The sequence below is a fragment of the Athalia rosae genome, chromosome 1 (genome assembly GCF_917208135.1).
Source record: "Athalia rosae chromosome 1, iyAthRosa1.1, whole genome shotgun sequence".
In the NCBI taxonomy this organism is placed as follows: domain Eukaryota; kingdom Metazoa; phylum Arthropoda; class Insecta; order Hymenoptera; family Athaliidae; genus Athalia; species Athalia rosae.
In genome coordinates, this window is record NC_064026.1 from 24,262,788 (window position 1) to 24,285,661 (window position 22,874).

General features: G+C 40.5%; 1 protein-coding gene across 6 annotated transcripts in view; it reads right to left on the minus strand.

Annotated features, from left to right (window-relative positions):
* Positions 1–579: 579 nt before the first annotated feature.
* LOC105691005 (zinc finger protein 316-like) overlaps positions 580–22,874 on the minus strand; it is a 45,858-nt gene continuing 23,563 nt past the window's right edge. For all 6 annotated transcript variants that reach the window (XM_020855257.2, XM_048654174.1, XM_020855253.2 and 3 more), the window contains one exon: positions 580–3,230. In XM_020855257.2, coding sequence (XP_020710916.2) covers positions 2,058–3,230 — 1,173 coding nt within the window. In that variant the 3' untranslated portion in view covers positions 580–2,057. The remainder of the gene's footprint in view (positions 3,231–22,874) is intronic.

Here is a 22,874-nt window from a genome sequence, read left to right on the forward strand (position 1 = left end):
GTTTTAATGGAGAAAATCACAAAAAAAAAACTTATTACTCCTGGAGTCCTTGTAAAAAGTGAAAAGTTATGGCGAAGAAGAAAAGGTCGTGAAAAAAGCTTCAAAATGAGCCCCTTTTGAGGTCTGTAGGCCCAATGAATCAGAAGATACCATTCTTTGAATAATGAAAGATTATTATTTACGTGTTAATCCACTTTGATCAAAAGGCAAACATTGAAACCCGATGCGCGGCCTCTAAAATTATCCAAATGAGCTCAAATTTCAACAGAGTCATTATTAGATTTAACACTAATGCTTACACTTATGAGAGACGAAATCAAAGAAAAGTTTCTTTTGGCCTGGCCTAATATATATCTATTGTTATAACCCTCCTTTCAAATGCCCGCCGTTCTTCTGGACGCTTAGCTGTGTATAATTGCTGATCGGTTGTCTTATAACTTTTTTTACAGATAATTCTTTAGCATTAAAAATTCAATTATTTTGCTAGCCAAACGTAAAAAGAAGTGAAATAGGTTCCGTCCACCCGTGTAAATAATCAATAACCGGACGTATGACGACATATTAGCAAATAAATTATACTTTTAGGACGGACATAATATGTTATATTATATTTTACATACGAACATATACTGTAAACATTTTTCATATGTAATTTCGTTGGTGAGATGAGCGAACAATATCAGCGAGTAAATGGTTATTGTACACCTATATATATATATATATGTACATATATGTGTACATGTATGTACCTATCTATTATAATCACAAAATGAATTAAAATATCATAATATATATTATATTACGTGTGTATAATAATTCGCTCGCGATTTCTTCATATTTCCGCAATATTCGTTGCATCGCACCATCAATCAGTGATAATTATATTTATATTGTATATAGGTACATCTAATATTTATACAGTAATAATTACAATAATAATTATAATATGAATGTGAACAACGACACAACGGTGTTTTTTTTTTGTTTTCAGTAATTTTTTACAATTAAAATGTAATATGTTACAATTAAATTTTTGAGCCCGTAGAGTGTCAGGACAGCCTTGTTTGTGTCTGGAGGGAACTCGAAAATACAATCGAAGAATTTTCAACATTTGGCACGGACGATCTGCTTCAGATTTTTGGAGTGTTGGCTGCCTGAACGCTTTCCGGAAATCTTACCATTATAGAATAGCACCCATATTCAACTCTTTTTTTGTTTTTATTTATTTATTTATTGATTTTTATTCACGTACGCCAAAACGCTAAGGTATATCGGGGTAACACGACTCTTGGGATTAATATCATCGCGCTCCAGTTTCATCTCTAATTAATTATAGGTTATAGGGACTTGCATGTGTAAACGCACCTAATTATCAAAAGTTGAACATTTCATATCCATTGCTCCATATCGTAATGATCACGGGTGGATGAACACTTCATAAAAATTAACAGAGTAAAGAATTGAAAGAATCAATACGTGCATGATTACTTTATTGCTTGTTTTATCTACTTGACATAATGAGACAGGACTCAAATTTTAAAGGCACCGGTGCGAACTTGCACATAATCCGCGGAAGTCGTGAATCCCCGTACAGATCTACGTGCGTACGTATGTACGTACATATACCTAGTTATTATTGTTATAGAAAAAAGTATAGATAATTATGATGTACAATAGTTAAAACGAACTTCACCGCATAATCGTTCAACCTCTGCATCATTTCAAGGGAATCTCTCTACGTGTTCTTTGGTAAACCTTATCACAAATATTCTCACTAGTATATTGTACAAATTCTCATTTCTTATCTCTTCTTCGGTTTTCTTGTTTTTTACCCCCTTTTCGTTTCCACAAAGCGATCTCGCGGCCTCATATGAATTTTCACAATTTATAGTACCTACAGTTTTCAATATATTTGGTTGTGTAATTGACACGCCACCTGGACGACGTGACGCGGCAAAAGCGATCGATCGTTGGATGGATTTCAAATAGGCATGTATAACATTATTGTTGCGATCCTAGTTCGATCTTTATGATATATGCGCGACGAATACATATCGTTAACGCTGATGAATATGCGTGGTCAAATGTTTTGACAAATAATCAGCCCTGGCGAAACATTTTCCGCACATTTCGCAGTGATAGGGTCTCTCTCCCGTATGAATTCTTAGGTGTCTAGTTAGGTCGCTTTTACCGCCGAATGCTCTACCGCAAAATAGACAAACGAACGGTCTCTCACCGGTGTGTTTCCTCACGTGTAGCTTCAAGTTTTCCTTAGAACGGACGCATTTACCGCAAAATGGACAAGCGAAACGTCGCTCTCTTCTCTCCGGATCGTGTCTTCTTAGCAAACCCAACATCATCTTCGAACCTGCAGCTCGATCTTCGTCGAGGGCTCCGTCGTCAGCTTCACCAATTTCATTATTAGCTTCTCCACTCACACCGGTGATCAATCGACTCGTTTCTCCTCCTCCTCCTCCTCCTCCTTCTCCTCCTCCTCCTCCTCCTCCTCCTCCTCCTCCTCCTCCTCCTCCTCCCCCTCCTCCTCCTCCTCCCCCTCCGCCGCTGCCTCCAACAACGACGCCTTCGCCGTCACCCGTTGCTGCAGCGCTAATTTCTTCAAGACTTTCCCGTAGACTCGTTGTCTCCGATATCACTTCTTCGCGCGGACCTTCCGATGACGTTTCCTGTACCCGTTCCTCGGGGTCAACTGCACTCGATTCGCTGTTAGTTTCGATTTGCGAAGGTTCGCCTGTGCTAGAAACTTGATCGCTCCTTTCAGCAGCGGAACCTAATTGCGATTGATCTGGAACCCTGTGAAGTCTTTCGAGGGCATGATTTAGACGGTGTTTTTTAAATGACTTCAGATACCTGAATTGCATACCGCATACGTCACACGTAAATAATTTATCAGCTGGGAGGCGAGCTCGGTGATTTTGCTCGCGATGTTTAACGTACGCCGATCTGTACCGGTAACGTTGTCCGCATTGCTCGCAAGTGAATGGTTTATCATCCGCAGGGTGACCAGCGTGCTGAAGAAGTGCGTGTCTCTCCAATAACCACGCCGATGGAAATGCCGCTAAACAAACTCCACAACGACGAGCGAGACCTGCCAGACTCGCCAAACTACCGGATGACATCATCGAACCCCCTTGACCCACGCCGAGTGAACTCGAAGAGCGTTCGATCAGGGCACCCCATGCTCCAACTTCTAATCCCAGTGCCAGGGAAACCTGGAGAACAAAAAGAGAAGAACAAAAAATAAGATTGACAAAGTAGTGCATCACCGCGACTCTCGTAATCTACCAGGTGTTGATTTTAATTTGGGAATATGAATGCACGCGACACTCGTCGGAACGTCGAAGTAATTAGATTGGAAAATGGAAACTAGAATAATGGAAAATATACACGTTATAATTAACACAAACAGTTTGCAGTTTTTATTTAACAAATTCTTATTTTTACAACTATGATATGCATTCGTTCTTCTAAGAGCAGAAACACAAAAACATTATTATTTATGTATATGACTGTTTTTTTTTTTACCTTTTCCCTCCTTTTCATTTCAAATCAAATCGTAACTCAATTACTCTCATGATATACGAACACCTGCTATATGTTATATGTATAGATGCACGCGAACCTCATTCATAACTGGCGTAGTTAGACACTACGTGATTTGATTTAGGTTGGCGCAAAATATCCCTAGTGGAATTTACAGCAGCGCTACGGCAGAGGTGAGGATCTGGCGCCGCTCGACTCGCATCGATCGGCCACGATCTGTCATGATCCACGGCGTGTTAACCTCACAAAACTGACTCAGTCATTTAACGATGATTTAACGATAAACGAGACGCGTTAGCAGTGTTTACCGAAAATATTAAAATTGTCTGTCGATAATATCTGATGTTGTTATTTTTTTCAGAGAAATGAAACGGTGAAATAAATAGGATAGGATGATCTCCGTCGATGACAAAGTAAACACTTGCTATTGATGCATTCGAAACGATCGTTGTAAGAAAAGGACAATAAACGAGACGCATTAGGGATAATTCTAATATATTCGGTAAACACTGCTAACACGTCTCGTCTATCGTTAAATCATCGTTAAATGGCTGTGTCAGTTTTGTGAGGTTAACACGCCGTGGATCATGACAGATCGTGGCCGGTCGATGCGAGTCGAGCGGCGCCAGATCCCCACCTCTGCCGTGGCGCTGCTATAAATTCCACTAGGGATATTTTGCGCCAACCTAAATCAAATCACGTAGTGTCTAACTACGCCAGTTATGAAAGAGGTTTGTTTACATCTACAACTACGTTTACGTTACGAACAATTATATCAGCCAATCAATCAGTCGGTCAATCAATCTCTCGCGTAAAAAGTATAATATTGTGTATTGTTTCTATACATTAAATGCTGCTCGATTACGTCGTGTTATATACGCATATGCATGTATATATGCCGCTTGTAAAAGATAATTGTAATCTTTATTGCATTCACATTACCGTATTGTAATTCGCACAATCCTTATGGATATATATCGTTTAGCTGCAATATATACGTTCCTTTTATTTTTTTCTGCATTTACTACAATTGCATAAGCCCGCCGTATGTACTTTATAACTCTGTTGTGTTTAAATATTTCCCTATTTACCATTAATGGTTTTTCTTTTTTGTTGTTTACAATCCTTGTTTTGCTACGTATAGGCAAGATGTATCAATATATTTCACGTATAAAACACAACAATTTTATTTATTTAAGCTCTAATTATACATATCGTTACTACAAAATTGTACTTGATTACTCTCAGGATTAACACGGTGTAGGTATACCCGTTAAGTATCCGTCATGTTCGGGCAAAACGACTCGAAATGGGAAAATAGAAAGAATTTCACAAAAGTAATATGCACTTAAATAATTAACAAAAAAAAATTTGAGTTATTGATGAGCGTGAGAGAAAATCTCATAGCGAAAGTGCTGAAGGGTTAAGGAAAAACCGAGTTGACCTTGACCACAGCTCAGCGCCGCAACGTACACATGATGTGACTGTACCATATTCTTTCTCCCTCGATATTCTATAAGTTGTCTCTGAAATGTCTTCCCAAATCTCGCTCGGTTTCGGAGATATCGGCCTGCCGCGATTAAAAAAATCACTCTGTATATCTATAGCACGCATTCTCAACTCTCGGAGAGAATCCTAATTTTGAGTATATCGCGTAAGTGTCATGTACAGACAAGTGTTTCATACACTCTACTCTGCAAACAGCGAATGCAAAAACAGACTCATGTAGTGTAGAGCTGCACAATATCTCACGACGTGATGTATGTACATACGTACGTACGACGACCTGTAATTCTACGCAGGGTGTAAGAAACAAATTTTTTCAAACGGTTTCATACATCCTGGGTAGAATGACATCTTTCGGTCTCTTTTTAATAATGTGAAGTTTTCCAAAAATGGAGAAAACCTGAAATCAGGTTGAAAGAGTCGTTTCAGAAACAGTACACGAATCGCTGTTCCAAACCGGTATGCAGAGCGTTTGATTCGTAATAGCAACCATTTCGAAAACAACATTTTTTCCGACCTACTTTGAAAATTGATTAATTGTAAGTATTTTTACAGAAATTAGAGCTATGTATTGTAACGTGGCGTTTTCAGCCCCGTTACTACGGCACCCAAATCTCCCGGAATTTCCTCCCGTTTTTCGTTAATAATCTAGAAAACTGCAGCACACCGAAACGCATCACCAAGGCTAAATTGAAATAAGAGATATTCCGTATGTTAAGCTAATTTTCGTTGTTGTTCCGAATATTCTCTTATGTGACCTGGGAAAATACCGACGAGTTGAGCCAGGACGACCTACGAGGACCTCCCGGGCCCTTTCCTCCAAGGGTACAACTCTGACGTCATCCGTGCCAATCAGACTACCGATGTGCACTCTCCCGTGGTGGACCGGACCACCAGCTGAAGACAGCATCGCCAATATCTCCCGCCTCCCGATCTACCGAATCGCTACCGGCGTATAGGACCGCAAGACGACCCGTCTACGATCTCCCGCTAGACGATAGGTGCGTAAGACGCTCTGCTATCGACGAATGGATGCTACGGAAGGCGGCGTATAGGGTGGCATGAACTGAGTAGTGTCACCTCCCGTCCCGTAACTTACTGGCCAGGAGCCAGACCAAAATAACATCTACCGTTCCGGAACTGATCCCGTCACCGGGTAAAACTTGGTAACCTCCCGAGATGACGTTCTGCCTAGGAAGACATGTAGGGGCCGAGGCACAAGTGAGCCCAGGACTACATTCCGACTCCCGAGACGACATAGGATAGAGATGTTGCTCTTAGGATGAGGACTCCAAGTGCCTGAGTCGACGCAGCCTTGGATGGCCTTCTGAACGCAGACAGCCAGCCGGTCAGTACTCAAAAGCGAGCGCGGCCGATGAGGAAGCATGGATGATGACGTCAGAGGAGAGGAGAGGCGCCGAATAGGCAAATTCAATTGTCACCAGAAGAATTGCGCCCTACACCTGTGGCCTAATTAGGAGAGGGAATCGCCAATCCGGACGATTTCCGAGTAAGAAGATCCTGGACACCGGCGCTCAACTCGTCCTACTCTACTAGATACCGGCAAACAGACAGGACGTTTTGGTTAGATCCTTCCTTACCAATTCAGATCTTCCTTTGCCGTTTTCCCAAATCTACCGTCTACCGCTACCGTTTTCACCCAATACTACCGCTACCGTTGTTATTTAGATTCACTCCCATCCGCCCCTTAGCTACAGTATAATTAAAACTAGAGTCCGTTAAACAATTGTATTAAAGTTAGAGTCAGTGGGTGCCGAACTCCTTCCGTTAAGGTAAGGTTTTCCACCTTCAGAGAGAGGCACGAAGTAGCCACGTGGGGAATTGCAAATTGCCTAGAATATTTCGTATTTTGTTTTATTGTCAGAGTGTAAGTCAGTGGTGAAAGACCCACTGCATCCAGTATTTAGAGTGTAAGTCAGTGGTGAAAGACCCACTGCATCCGTTATTTAGAGTGTAAGTCAGTGGTGAAAGACCCACTGCATCCAGTTTATTTAAGAGTGTAAGTCAGTGGTTAAAGGCCCACTGCATCCAGTATTTGATAAGTCGGTGGGAACGCGCCCCACCGCAATTTGGTACGGTCCGGTCCGTTACGTTTTTCGGTTTTTGGGCAATTTTGTAACTCCTCCCGGTTTGCCTCGTGGCTGAATTCCGTTACCGTACGTTTTGTATTTTCGCTCTCGGAGCATTTATTTGGTCTTCTACCGTTTCTCCCGTGCATTTGCTGCACGGGGTATCATTTAGTACGTTGAGTTATTAAGTAAACTCTAAGTAATACGTTAAGGAAAGCCTTGGTGATATTTGGTGATGCTGTATGGTATTTTGTTATAATTTATGTAATATTTTCTCCCGTATCTAATTGGTCATTTTTTGGGTAATCTGTTACCCCTACGGTAAATCTTACGTTACGTTACGGTCCCGATCTATTTGGAAATCTATCGTCTGTTACCGTAGAGTAGCCACGGAAAAGCGCTCCGTGTAAAACCGCGCCTTTTCTCCCGTTCGTAATTATCGCTCATTCGGATAATTTGTAAAAGAATCAGTAAAACTCCCGTAGGCCTTTCGAATATCGAAAGTATAATTCTGTACTCCCGTAAATGACCTCCCGCTACCGTTAAACGAATTATATTTTGTTACTCCCGACCTATTGTAAATCTACCGATTCTGTATTGCCTACCGAATTTGTTAAAATACAGTCCCCCGAAATTACGTTACGTTATCGCTTTTATTTGTGCCCGAATTGTTGTTGTGGATCCACGCCACTCTACCATTTATTTCGCTGTTGAACAGCCTGTGCCTAGCCAGCCACTCCGCCGGATCTGTATTCGTTTATCCCGTAAGTTTTTGTTATTTCGTTAAGTGACGCGACACGCGTCTGGCGCCCAACACTCTTTTCGTTCCGTTTTCCGTTTTCCGTTCCGTTTTCCGTTTTCGGTTTCGTACAGATCGCGCCGAAGGCACGTGGGTTTTTCCCGGGTCCAACCCGCCTGGGGGAAAAATAGAAAACCTTCTACGTCGCAGGTGGTGCCCAATGTGGGGCCGCTAAAAAGGGTGATGTGTTTAAAAAAAGCCACGTTGCAAATGGCGCCCAACGTGGGGCCCAAAAAGGGTTGATTTCGAACACCAGACAACAACAATTCCGTTAAAAAATTTAGTCAGACCCCAATTCATTCCGCCCAAAAAGGCTTGTTTTTTTGAGCAACAGCAACAACAATCCCGTTAAAAATTCAGTTAGAATCTCTCGTCTCTAATTCATTTCTTAATTAATATCTTTTTCTGTAAATCTCTCGACTTTCCGAAACCGCGAATTTTCTTTGGTAATTCCACTACCGAAATCGTAGCCGCTGATTTTCCTCCCGTTACCGGCCGTTACATTTCAAATCTCTCGAGCACGACAATCAAGGACAAGGCCGCGACAAACAAGTGCCTGTAAACATCGCGATATCTTTCGATACGACCTCTACCGCTGTTTTCCTTGTCGTTGCTATCCGCGATACTTTTCTGACCGTTAACCGTTTAACCGTTGGAACTCTTTCTCCCTCCCGCGATCGGTTTCTCCGTAGTTGTCAATCACCACAAGGACCGATGGATGACCCCCCTACTCCCGGCGATCTACCTCCCGTACCTCCCGTACCTCCCGCGCAGATAGCCCTCCGAGTACCGGACGAACATCAGAGCCCTCAATCTACGCACACCGTGCTAGACGGAGAAAATTCAAACCTACCGAACCCTGCCGATACCGACCCTCCCGAGTACCGCGATTCTACCGTACCCCCGCTGATCGCCCCAGAGCGAACTTCGCCGACGTTTGCCGAACCACGACGATCACCTCATGCCCTGTATTCTACCGCGCACAATGCGATGGCTGGATCACCCCCTCTCCCGCCGCTTGTCGAAAATCTACCGCCGATTCGGCCTGATCCGAGAACGCACGACTCTCGCCCGTATGGTTCACAACACTACGCGACCCCCTCCCGCGCTTCGCCTGGTCGCCCGCCAAACTCAATTGCCGCTTATGAGGCAATGCGTAAATGGAATCTAAAATTCACTGGGACACGCAATGAGGATCCAGAAGCATTTTTACTGCGGATAGAGGAAGGCAGGATCCTGTTCGACCTTCAGGACTCCGACATCCTAAATAGCCTCCCGTTTTTCCTTTCGGGGATTGCCTTATATTGGTTCCGGGCCAAACGTCCGTCTTGGCGAGATTTTCAAGATTTTGAGTACGCGTGGCGTGATCGATTTAGCAGCCCCAATTTGCAGTTCGAATTGCGGGCAGAAATCCGTCGCCGTACCCAGGGCGAACACGAATCCGTGGCTGATTATTTGACCGTCATGCGAGCATATTATGATCGTCTGAGACCTGCCTGGTCCGAAGAAGAGGAACTTGATTACTCCTACCGTAATTTACTCCCGCGTTATCAAATTCTAATTCGTCGCGACGAGGTCAGACAGTTGGATGAGTTGGAACACCTCGCCCGAAATGTAGAATGGCGTTACGGAACAACCTCCCGTTATCAGGTTCCGCCACCTCCCGAACGCTGTCTTGTTCCCGAACTCGCTTACCGTGGGCCTCATGCCTCCTCCCGCCAGCCACGCCCGGCGTTGGCTCACCTAGGCCCTTACGAGGACCCTATCGAGACCGTAAACGCAGCTTACGAGGTTCCTCTCGATCGTAACCGGAGTACCGGGACACCGTACCTCTCCCGTACCCGTCACCGCCCCCCGAGTCAGGCGATTCCACCGTCATGGAGATAGACGTATTCCTGGCCGAGGACCCAATCCCGCTCCCGCTACCGCTACCGACCCCGCTACCGCTCCCGCTACCGCTACCGCTACCGACCTCGCCACCAACCCCTCTACCGATCCCGACCACGGCCCCGAATCGCGTACCTTCGCCACAAACGCCTGTCAGCGTAGAAGAAAAATCTTGTCAGCTCGGCGACCGAACCCGCCGACGGTCTATTGTAAGGGCTGTGGCTTCTCGGGCTATACGAAAGCCACGTGCCCTGATTGCTATGACGCCTGGGCAGAAGACTTTTACCGGCGTAATCAGCAACGCCCGCGCACCTCCCGACCACCCTCACGCGTCCCCTAGACGGGAAATTCAAAGAAAACAAAAAGAAAACAAAAGAGAATTCATAACAGAAAAAATATATCTCCCGCTCCCGTCAACAAAAAAAGAAAAAAAAAAGAAAAAAAAACAGAGAATTCATAACAGGAAAAAATATATCTCCCGCTCCCGTCAACAAAAGGAAAAAAAAAAAGAGGATTCCTAACAGAAAAAAAAAAGATATCTCCCGCTCTCGTCAACAGAAAAAAAAATAAAAAGAAAAAAGACACCGCACACAATAAATTTATATCGCTCCCGGTAACAGCCCGCGACTTTTGGAACATTTCTTTCGTTAAACCTCCCGCTTCCGTATTTCCGGCCACCATCAGAATCTTCATGATCCAGTATCACCAACGTCCAGACACTTACGTAACTCAGTTCTAAAGTACGGCCAATTCGTGACCTCTCTTTCGTTAGCGAAGGTTGAAGACCTATTCGGTCTTCCCCCACGGGGAGGGGAGTTGTAACGTGGCGTTTTCAGCCCCGTTACTACGGCACCCAAATCTCCCGGAATTTCCTCCCGTTTTTCGTTAATAATCTAGAAAACTGCAGCACACCGAAACGCATCACCAAGGCTAAATTGAAATAAGAGATATTCCGTATGTTAAGCTAATTTTCGTTGTTGTTCCGAATATTCTCTTATGTGACCTGGGAAAATACCGACGAGTTGAGCCAGGACGACCTACGAGGACCTCCCGGGCCCTTTCCTCCAAGGGTACAACTCTGACGTCATCCGTGCCAATCAGACTACCGATGTGCACTCTCCCGTGGTGGACCGGACCACCAGCTGAAGACAGCATCGCCAATATCTCCCGCCTCCCGATCTACCGAATCGCTACCGGCGTATAGGACCGCAAGACGACCCGTCTACGATCTCCCGCTAGACGATAGGTGCGTAAGACGCTCTGCTATCGACGAATGGATGCTACGGAAGGCGGCGTATAGGGTGGCATGAACTGAGTAGTGTCACCTCCCGTCCCGTAACTTACTGGCCAGGAGCCAGACCAAAATAACATCTACCGTTCCGGAACTGATCCCGTCACCGGGTAAAACTTGGTAACCTCCCGAGATGACGTTCTGCCTAGGAAGACATGTAGGGGCCGAGGCACAAGTGAGCCCAGGACTACATTCCGACTCCCGAGACGACATAGGATAGAGATGTTGCTCTTAGGATGAGGACTCCAAGTGCCTGAGTCGACGCAGCCTTGGATGGCCTTCTGAACGCAGACAGCCAGCCGGTCAGTACTCAAAAGCGAGCGCGGCCGATGAGGAAGCATGGATGATGACGTCAGAGGAGAGGAGAGGCGCCGAATAGGCAAATTCAATTGTCACCAGAAGAATTGCGCCCTACACCTGTGGCCTAATTAGGAGAGGGAATCGCCAATCCGGACGATTTCCGAGTAAGAAGATCCTGGACACCGGCGCTCAACTCGTCCTACTCTACTAGATACCGGCAAACAGACAGGACGTTTTGGTTAGATCCTTCCTTACCAATTCAGATCTTCCTTTGCCGTTTTCCCAAATCTACCGTCTACCGCTACCGTTTTCACCCAATACTACCGCTACCGTTGTTATTTAGATTCACTCCCATCCGCCCCTTAGCTACAGTATAATTAAAACTAGAGTCCGTTAAACAATTGTATTAAAGTTAGAGTCAGTGGGTGCCGAACTCCTTCCGTTAAGGTAAGGTTTTCCACCTTCAGAGAGAGGCACGAAGTAGCCACGTGGGGAATTGCAAATTGCCTAGAATATTTCGTATTTTGTTTTATTGTCAGAGTGTAAGTCAGTGGTGAAAGACCCACTGCATCCAGTATTTAGAGTGTAAGTCAGTGGTGAAAGACCCACTGCATCCGTTATTTAGAGTGTAAGTCAGTGGTGAAAGACCCACTGCATCCAGTTTATTTAAGAGTGTAAGTCAGTGGTTAAAGGCCCACTGCATCCAGTATTTGATAAGTCGGTGGGAACGCGCCCCACCGCAATTTGGTACGGTCCGGTCCGTTACGTTTTTCGGTTTTTGGGCAATTTTGTAACTCCTCCCGGTTTGCCTCGTGGCTGAATTCCGTTACCGTACGTTTTGTATTTTCGCTCTCGGAGCATTTATTTGGTCTTCTACCGTTTCTCCCGTGCATTTGCTGCACGGGGTATCATTTAGTACGTTGAGTTATTAAGTAAACTCTAAGTAATACGTTAAGGAAAGCCTTGGTGATATTTGGTGATGCTGTATGGTATTTTGTTATAATTTATGTAATATTTTCTCCCGTATCTAATTGGTCATTTTTTGGGTAATCTGTTACCCCTACGGTAAATCTTACGTTACGTTACGGTCCCGATCTATTTGGAAATCTATCGTCTGTTACCGTAGAGTAGCCACGGAAAAGCGCTCCGTGTAAAACCGCGCCTTTTCTCCCGTTCGTAATTATCGCTCATTCGGATAATTTGTAAAAGAATCAGTAAAACTCCCGTAGGCCTTTCGAATATCGAAAGTATAATTCTGTACTCCCGTAAATGACCTCCCGCTACCGTTAAACGAATTATATTTTGTTACTCCCGACCTATTGTAAATCTACCGATTCTGTATTGCCTACCGAATTTGTTAAAATACAGTCCCCCGAAATTACGTTACGTTATCGCTTTTATTTGTGCCCGAATTGTTGTTGTGGATCCACGCCACTCTACCATTTATTTCGCTGTTGAACAGCCTGTGCCTAGCCAGCCACTCCGCCGGATCTGTATTCGTTTATCCCGTAAGTTTTTGTTATTTCGTTAAGTGACGCGACACGCGTCTGGCGCCCAACACTCTTTTCGTTCCGTTTTCCGTTTTCCGTTCCGTTTTCCGTTTTCGGTTTCGTACAGATCGCGCCGAAGGCACGTGGGTTTTTCCCGGGTCCAACCCGCCTGGGGGAAAAATAGAAAACCTTCTACGTCGCAGGTGGTGCCCAATGTGGGGCCGCTAAAAAGGGTGATGTGTTTAAAAAAAGCCACGTTGCAGTATGTATGTATTTCGATTCGGAAGAGTTCGTTGAGAATTTTGGTAAAATAAATATTTTCCGTACTCATATACTAAAATTTTGGCAATGATATCTTTACAGCTGAACTGAACGAAAAGTTATTAAAAAATGCATCAAACAATATGGATGAATTAGTAAATACAGAAAATAGGAAACAATATTATAGAAATTCATTCGATAGGCAGAGTATACGGCAGAGATAGTACAGAGAAAGTGATGCAATATAAAAAACGAGTAAGAGATCAGAAAGTCAACGGAAATAACACAAAAAACAGAAGCGCATATCCTGGAAGGGCGCCTGTGGACTCGCTACGTATGTTATCCGGTGACCCGATAATACTCGGGGGTCTACGGACTGGCGAAGTGGGGTAGTGGAGTCGGCGATGGTTCGGGCCTAGTTACCGGAATAGCCAAGATGAGGAGGAGGGGCGGGAGGGAGGTCGGAGAGTAGCCGCCAAGGGTGGATTGGCCGAGGGCGACCCCGTCATTTGCGACGACGGCGCAGTCTTCGACGGGGCGTGTCACTTCGGGCGGCGCCACGACGCCGAACTTGAGCGTAAGATGTAGGGCGGTTCTTTCGGAACAACCCTTACGCGCGCAGGTCAAGGGTCTGAGAGGGTGAATTTCAAGGGTTTGAAACACTGTAGCCAGATCTTTTTCTGTTTTAGTTTTTATTTTTCCTGGTTTTTTTCTGTTTAATTTTCTCCAGTTTTTGTCAATTTCTCACACATCCACCTCCCCGCTGCACGGAAAGCTCCTTTTTCACTTTCTTATCGGTCGCCTGTGTCTGCGCGGAGTTCTCCAGCGAACCAACACTCCTAATCCCAATTGGTCCTCGATTATTACGGGCGCGAGGGGAGAACAATATCAAGGAAAAGAAAGACAAGATAATTTTATTGCGATATCAAGGACAGCATACTGCAGGGTTCTATAAATTCTGGGAGTCTGATTGCCCTGGTTTTTTTTTTTTTTTTTTTTTCTATCGTTCATTTATTTATGCTTCTGTTCAATCGTTGAACTGTAGTGAGAATGTAAAAGGAGTAAAATTCAAGTTGTATCGCTATGAATGTATCGTACCGCGACCGAGGTTCAAATTAAATTAAGGGCGAAATATGTTGCAGGGGAGGTACGAGACGATGGACGATTATGCAGGTATATTCACGGGTATAGGTTGCGAATAGCGATATAATGTACATAAATTTCTATCATGTTATACGAGACTCTTGATTGTTTCGTGGTATATCGGGTATCAATTAATCGTATAATACATATTGCGGTGAGGTGTGCCGGTGTGACTAAAAATCGTATAAAATAGAGCACGGTACATAATTAGGTACATATATGTGTATATACGTACGATACACATACCTGATAATTTTAATGATTGAGTACGAACATGCCCACCGTACGAATCTCATTTTTTTTACGTCGTTCTAATTTTTTTCATTCCCTAGATATGTATAAATTATCATCATACATATATGATATACATATAATTCATATATACACATTATTCATGTATAATAATTATTATTTCACGATCACTACCTATACATATTATGATATATTCTCCACCGCAGCTACAGGTCTAAAAAAAACTATAGGTATAGTTAGTTAGTAAACTATAGTTACCTCGATATAATAGTATATAATATAGTATATTTCATTATATATAGATATATCAATTCTACGATTACGAGCCTCGTGTTACATAACAGTAATGCCTATTTTTTTCTTCTTACTTTTTCTTTCCGATTATTATTATCATCATTGTCATTATCATCATCATCATTAACATTATTGGATAAACTTCTGGAAAGCGCATACCGCCGATCGATCTGAAATTTGATATAATAATAATATACTGACCTCCTAATCACGAATATCATAATGAAAATTAGCGCAAACGCCATTTTGAATATGAAAAATTGATCGCATAAAAGTTGCTATCCTGGGTAAGGACGTACACAAACCGTGTTCATTAGTGGAGGATGTAACATTGCGCGATTTGATTTAGGTTCACGCAAAATATCACTAGTCGAATTTACAGCAGCGCCACAGCAGAGGTCGGGGGATCCGGCGCCGCTCGACTCGCATCGACCGGCCGCGATCTGTTATGATCCACGGCGTTGTCACCTCACAAAACTGACACAGCCATTCAACGATGATTTAACGATAAACGAGACGCGTTGGCAGTCTGAAGAAGTTAGCAGTTAGAAGTTAGCATGCAATTATCATCCCTAATGCGTCTCGTTCATTGTCCTTTTCTTACAACACTCATTTCGAATGCATCAATGGCAAGTGTTTACTTTGTCATCGACGGAGATCATCCTATCCTATTTAATTCACCGTTTCATTTCTCTGATCAAAATAACAACATCAGTCGTGGTTTCTACGATATTATCGACAGATAGATTCTAATATTTTTGCTAAACAGCCGTGGATTATCACAGATCGTGGCCGGTCGATGCGATTCCCCTACCTTTGCTGTAAATTCGACTAGAGATATTTTGCGCCAACCTGAATCATATCGCGTAGTGTCTGACTACGCCAGTTATGACTGAGGTTTGTATACATAAAATATGCACACGGCGGAGAGGATTTTGAGTTGTAAAAAATGTGGGAGTGACGCCCCACAGTTCACAATCTCCGCTGTACACATACATATACCCTTTCTGGGGAAAGCTAAGAAAAATATAAAAATCGCCCCCTGTGTTAAAGAGATAGGCGAGTTCGTCCGGGAGAAGGATTCACTCTCGCGCGCGCCGCCCGAGGGTACTTGGCAGTGATTCGCTCCCGCACATCTTGATAGTCTAACTAACCTAACCTAAATCAGCTAGGAATGCGCCATTATTCACACCGAGCAAAAAGAGATTCGCTTTCGTTTTCCATATTCAAAATGGCGCTTACGCCAATTTTTATTATGATGTTCGTGATTGGGAGGTCAAAATACATTATTATACCAAATTTCAGATCGATCGGTGGTATGCGCGTTTCGAAAGTACATCCTCAATATAATATTATGCATAATAAATTGTTCTTCTCAACGTATACAGGGCGTATCACCTCATGTGTTCAGAATGGGAGGGACTTACGACTTGTTAGTCGACACGAAGCCATGCCCCTCTAGCCAATCAACAAGCATAAGATTTTCGTAGACCGACATTGTCACGAGAATAGAAGATATAATTTTTTCGCGTTGGAAAGAAATGTCAACGATTTAATGTGCTTGTTAAGTATTTATTCACTCTGCGATAAGTGCTTGCAGCAAGAGCTGCATTACTTCGGCACTTACCACAGAGGAGAAGCATGTCGACGTACTCATTTGTTGTAAAATTCATGAGCACGATTTTTGAAATTACGGATCAGTGATTATGTATACACGAAAGACTACTGTTGGAATGAGGTGCGACAAGCGGTATCACTTGTGCGATAGATAATAATCATCCCCATTTCGCCTTGTGTTGACATTTGTATTGAAAGAGAAGGCCAACAAATCGAACTGCTTCTGTGAGCGTCGAAATAAATGAATACTCAACAAGCTGATCGGATCATTGCTGACATTTTTTTCCTAAACCGAGAAATTGTAGCTTCTATTCTCGTGAGAATTTCGGTCTACGAAAATCTTATGCTTGTTGATTGGCTAGAGGGTCGTGGCTTTGTGTCGACTAAGTCCCTCCCATTTTGAACACATGAGGTGATACACCTCGTATATGTTATGTATACATCTTTATACAGGGTGTCCCTGAAGTCCCGAGACAGGCGAATATTGGCTCGAATAAAATTTTTTTCGAAAAGCTATAGGTCATTTATGACGCGATTTTTGACGAGGAATTCACTAGATTTCAACCTTAAAAATGACTTTCAAGGTCATTTCAAGGTTGAGACGGTTTTTTAAAATGAAAATACCCTTTTTTGACAAAGGCGATCGATATAGCAGGAAATTTCACATTGAATCAGGTACCAACATCATTGAAACTCTATGACCTTGAAGATCGCTACACAGCTATTCAAATTCAAACAAGGTGTGGGATATCTTTGGGAAATGGTAACTTTTCAATCTTCATCATAAATGACCCAATCATAACTTTCACGGTGAATTTTAAGGTCAACATGATTTTATTTTTTAGAAAACCTCAGTTCAGAGGTCAGATGTGGCCTTGGTGGTCACCTTCTGGGAATAATTTTGTCACGACCGTGATGGGGTGATTGGGTCATTCATGATAAAGATTGAGAAGCTACTATTTCCCGAAGATATCCCACACCTTGTTTGAATTTATTTATTTATTTATTTATTTATTTCTCGGTCATGGAGCTTAGCTCCCTGTGACCATATGTCTTCATAAGTTACAAAGGTAGTTACAAGAAAAACACACTCACTTAATAGTAGTCAATATAAGAAACTAGTAATAATAATAGCAATCTTAAAGAAAAGTTATTAACAAAATTGAATGGCTATGTAGTGATCTTCAAGGTCAAAGAATTTGGTACCTAATTAAATTTGAAATTTGCCACTCTATCGGTTGCCGCTGTCAAATAAGGGTGTTTCCCTTCAAAAAAACCGTCTTGACCTTGAAGCCCATTTTGAAGGTAAAAATCGGAATGTTCATTAAATTTCTCGTCAAAAATCGCGTCAGGAAAGACCTTCACCTTTTCAAAAAAACTTTTATCTGAGCCAATATTCGCCTGTATCGGGACTTATGGGACACCCTGTATGTATTATGTACGTATTACACTCTGTCATAATATTCATATCCATACAGATTATTTCCATCATATATCAATACATATTACCTATTATTTCGTTTTTGTTATTATTGTTATTATTGTTGTTATTGCTATTGCTATTGCTATTGCTATTGCTGCCGCTATTATTATTATCATCATTATCATTATCAACATCATCATCATCGTCATCAACATCATCATCATCATCATATTGTTATTATTATCGAAACGATACGCAATTTGGTACGAAATACAATTACTCCTCATCCATTCACATGTACAGCTTGAGTCACTCCAAGTGTTGAGAATGGGAAGAACTCGATAGAGACGAGGCCTCGCCCCCTCAGCCAATCAACAAATAGAGGAATTCGGTTGTTGATACTATTTCTTGGAATTGGTAAGAAATATCGACAACTACTCAACCAGTCTGTTAGGTATTCATTTATTTTGATGCTAGTAAAGGTGATTGAAATTGTTGAGCTTCTCTGTCAATACAACCATCAAGTGTAAAATGGATGAATACCTAACGGATGGTTTGAGCAGGTGTCGATATTTCTTACCTATACCAAGAAATAGTATCAACAACCGAATTCTTCTAGTTGTTGATTGGCTAAAGGGGCGAGGCCTCGTCTCTATCGAGTCTCTCCTATTCTCGACACTTGTAGTGACTCACCCTGTATATTAAATTATATTATCTTAATACGCAGATGTATATGTATATATAATTGTTAAATCATATTTATACTTATATGTATATATATTCATCATTGTCATCATCATCATGATTTTCAATCACTTTATTATCATATTTATGTATGTCTGACGTAACAATATATGTATGTTGTATGTTATTTCTGTGTGTATTGAGTGTTCAATGTATATACGTATAATTATTCACAAACGGATGTGATAATAACAATAACAATAACAATTTGTCATCGTAACCGCGCATCGTCATCGTCAGTAGTCATAGTCGTTTATAATTGCTCCTCTCAATTGTCCTATAATAAAATACTTACTTACGTATGTATTATATGCATATGTAGCTCGAGATATAGCTATATGTATAGTCGCGTGATATCGATGTGTGAATACCTATGGTAGAGTGTTACACGATTAGCCAACATACGACCACATCGGTACACCTATGCAGGAATTATAATTAATAAAATAGGTAGAATGAAAAACGAGAAGCATACGGGCATCTCTTGGTGCCTCCCGGCATCAACCACCCTTTTTCCGAACAATTGCTATCTATAATGCAATAGAACAAATGCAAATATAATGCTCGATAAAATTATCTTGGATAAATAATAAATACAATAGTACAGATAATACACTCTATGGTGACGTGTAATTTGTGTCTGTTTCGTACTTGCGGAACACATTTTTCGGTCTCAATGAACTGGCACACTGTATTACGTGTAAGCAAATTATACACCTATAATATAACTACGTCATAGGACATAAGAAACCAAATATCAGACATTCTCAAATTTTTTACCCCAGTTTCATTATTTTCAATAATTATGTTATTATTATTAGTATCAGTAATTTATTTCATTATTTTTCTGTTCCGCATTATTCTGTTAATCATTATTGATTTTTTTCGGTTTTATTTTTCTCGAATTTTAGCTACTTCTCTTCTTTTTCTTCACATTATTGCTATCGGATTCATTGCATAGTATACTGATATCTAGAGATATACCTATATCTTGAAACTTTTTTTTAATTGTTATTCAATAATCATAATTATTTTATCGTCATTGTAGTATATTAACATTAGCGTTAATTCTTATTGTATACTGGTAATGTATAATTCATCGCTGTTAACAATATATTATTATTATGTAGTTGTTGTGATATTCTAATAATCATCATCATTGTCATCATTATTATTGTTATTGTTGTTGTTGTGTTGTTGTTGTTACGCCTATGTACAGATACGTCGATGATAAAATTTACACATATGCCTCAATAACAGGGGCAGGGGGTGGGTGGTGGTGGGAGAGAAGATTTTTTTCCTTCCTATTTCCGCGTTTCAATTATAAACCATTTATTTGTTTTTCAACTTATTTACTTATTTATTTATTTATTCATTTTTTTGAATATTTTTCATTCCCTCCTTGTTATGTAGTGTATATGAATAATTCGAGTTCGAGATGGCACGTCGGTGTGAAAGCATAATATTGGGTATATGGAGATAAATTCTATTACTGAGCTATCATGTATATATATTAAATATATTTCTTCGTAAAGTTATAATCATATACAGGGTGATTACCTATATATAATATTGTTGTATACCTACTAACGTTAAATCGTATATTTGGAAATATGTGTCATTGCTATTGAATTAAATAATACTATATATTGTTTGCGAGTGTGATATAGGTTAGGTATCATAATCTTCTCTCCCATAATTTTAAACCCGATATTTATAGTCGATCGCGATACCTATTCAATATATTCGTATATAATTTATATCAATTTCTATTTTACTTTTATTTTCTATTGTTCTGTCTCTCGCAATTCTCTCCCCATTATAACAGCAGCTATACCCATATTATATCATATTATATTTTCGTCTCTGCCCGCGGAGTGAGGGTGTGAGGAAATCTTTTGTAATTCAGAAAATCAAGAAAAACAAAAAACGAGAGTTTATTTATTTCTCAATTGTTGTGAAACTATCTTTACCTTTTCATCGTACGAATGTTTCGCTGATGAATATGGTATACCAATGACATCATCTTGTTAATCCTTTTGTTCATCCTCACCCTCTCGTTCGGTTCCAGATTTATACCAGATGCAATTATAACATCTGTTAGCCACAATTATGTTGTGATGCGAAATATGTTGAATGAATATTGTTGTTGTTGTTATTGTTATTATCATTATGATTATAAGTCAATGAATTCGAAGAATAGAAAAATAAAAATAAAATAAAACGTTCTCGTTCGAAAGTTGATATGACTCGATTGAACGTTAGTTATATAATAATATAGGAATGACGTTTGCATCATCGATGTAAGTATGATGTATAAATACTCGCGGTAATTGGTTGCCAGATTATGAACGTTTATTTTCGAACGCGAGATATCGATCGTACTTATTAATTTATTTGATTTGTAATTATTTATTAATTTATCTTTTTTCTTATTTCTCTCTTCTCTCTTTTTCGTTCCTATATTATAATTATATACTTGTGTAATAGGGTGGGTCAAAAAAAACTTCTATTTTTTTTTTTTGAATCTCAGACACAAAAACTTGTTGCTAGGCACCTTTAGAAAGGACACACCCAGTATGGGCTCTTAATATTAATGGGAACATCCTCCTCATCATCGATTTCAATTTTCAATTCAGTTTGATATCCAAAAAGTCATGTTTTATCACCAATAGCTTGTTAAGCCCGTACTATGGTCGATATCTGTAGGGAATTGAATCCTCTACAAAAATGGTCTTTTATACTTTTTCGATTACTCGAACCATTTCAAAGATATTCGAGGTTAAAAATTGAAGAATTTAAAGAAAGATCACTTTTTCTTTCTGATTTTTGTTACTGACTAAGTAATAATTATCATCGAATGAGCTGCATTGATTCTTGTAGGAAATTTAACGCTCTACAAAATGGTCTTTTATACTTTTTCGAATTTTCGAAATTTTTTTTTTTTCTCATATGTACTGCATATTGGAATTTCAATGGGAATATCTTCGAAATGGTTCGAGTAATCGAAAAAGTATAAAAGACCATTTTTGTAGAGCATTCAATTTCCTATGGATATTGACCATAGTACGGGCTTAACAAGCTATTGGTGATAAAACATGACTTTTTGGTGAATTGAAAATAGAAATCGATGATGAGGAGGATGATCCCATTAATATTAAGAGCCCATACCGGGTGTGTCCTTTATAAAGGTGCCTAACAACAAGTTTTTGTGTGTGAGATTCAAAAAAAAATAGAAGTTTTTGTTTGACCCACCCTAGTGAATGTGTATGTATGTACATACATGCATATAACTCTTTCGATTTTTCATGCTTGGGTATGTTATGTTTAGAAACATTATAACGTCGACCCCTGCGCATATGGTAAAAGGTTCAGTTCGACTAAAATTACAAGAAACAAAAAGCAATCGTAGAATCGAGGCTATCGGAAAACATTTTTGCTAATTAACGTAATTATTCTGTTAGAGCACTGCACTGCTGTATATATGCGGTTAATGGAATTTATACCATATATGTAGATATGTATACGTAGATATCGTTCACCACCAGCGGAGTCGAGCGCAGGCTAGTATTTATTCAAGGGGATCAATCTGTTTACAATTTTCAAAGCGTCGATTCGTTTCACATATTCTCAATGTATAATATCTTGAAAGTATCCTGTAAAAAGGACGAATCGTAATATCAAATATTTTCAAAGTTATTGAGAAGTCGTTTTTTGAAATAATATTAAGAGTTCTATAGTATTGAAACTTTAAACGCGATTGTTTCGAAAATGCATTTTCAAAAACTGCCGCAGGTGTAGCGCAAAAAGTTACCGATCGATTTAACTGAAATTTGGGGAGGCTGTTTTCTATAATATTACCGGAAGGATGAACCTCAAGTTTTGAAAATATTGCGTAAATAAATTATGTTTTTGAGGTCGAGATTGTCGAGAAAATGGTAATGAATTATCTCATTTGATTACAAAGCCTTAATTTTGAATTTTATGCTTTTTCATGATTTTATAGGTTTATCCTTTCCCTTGACAAGTCAGTAAACGAGAAAAAAATTTCATTTAGGTTTAGATCCGTAGAAAACATTATACAACTGCAACAGTTTTCCATGATACGCAAACAACCTATTGCAAACAACAGTTTTATGAGAAAACAAAAAATTTTTACACATCCAAGATGTAATAAAATAATATTAAAACTTTGGAATCAAGTGATTGTTCTATC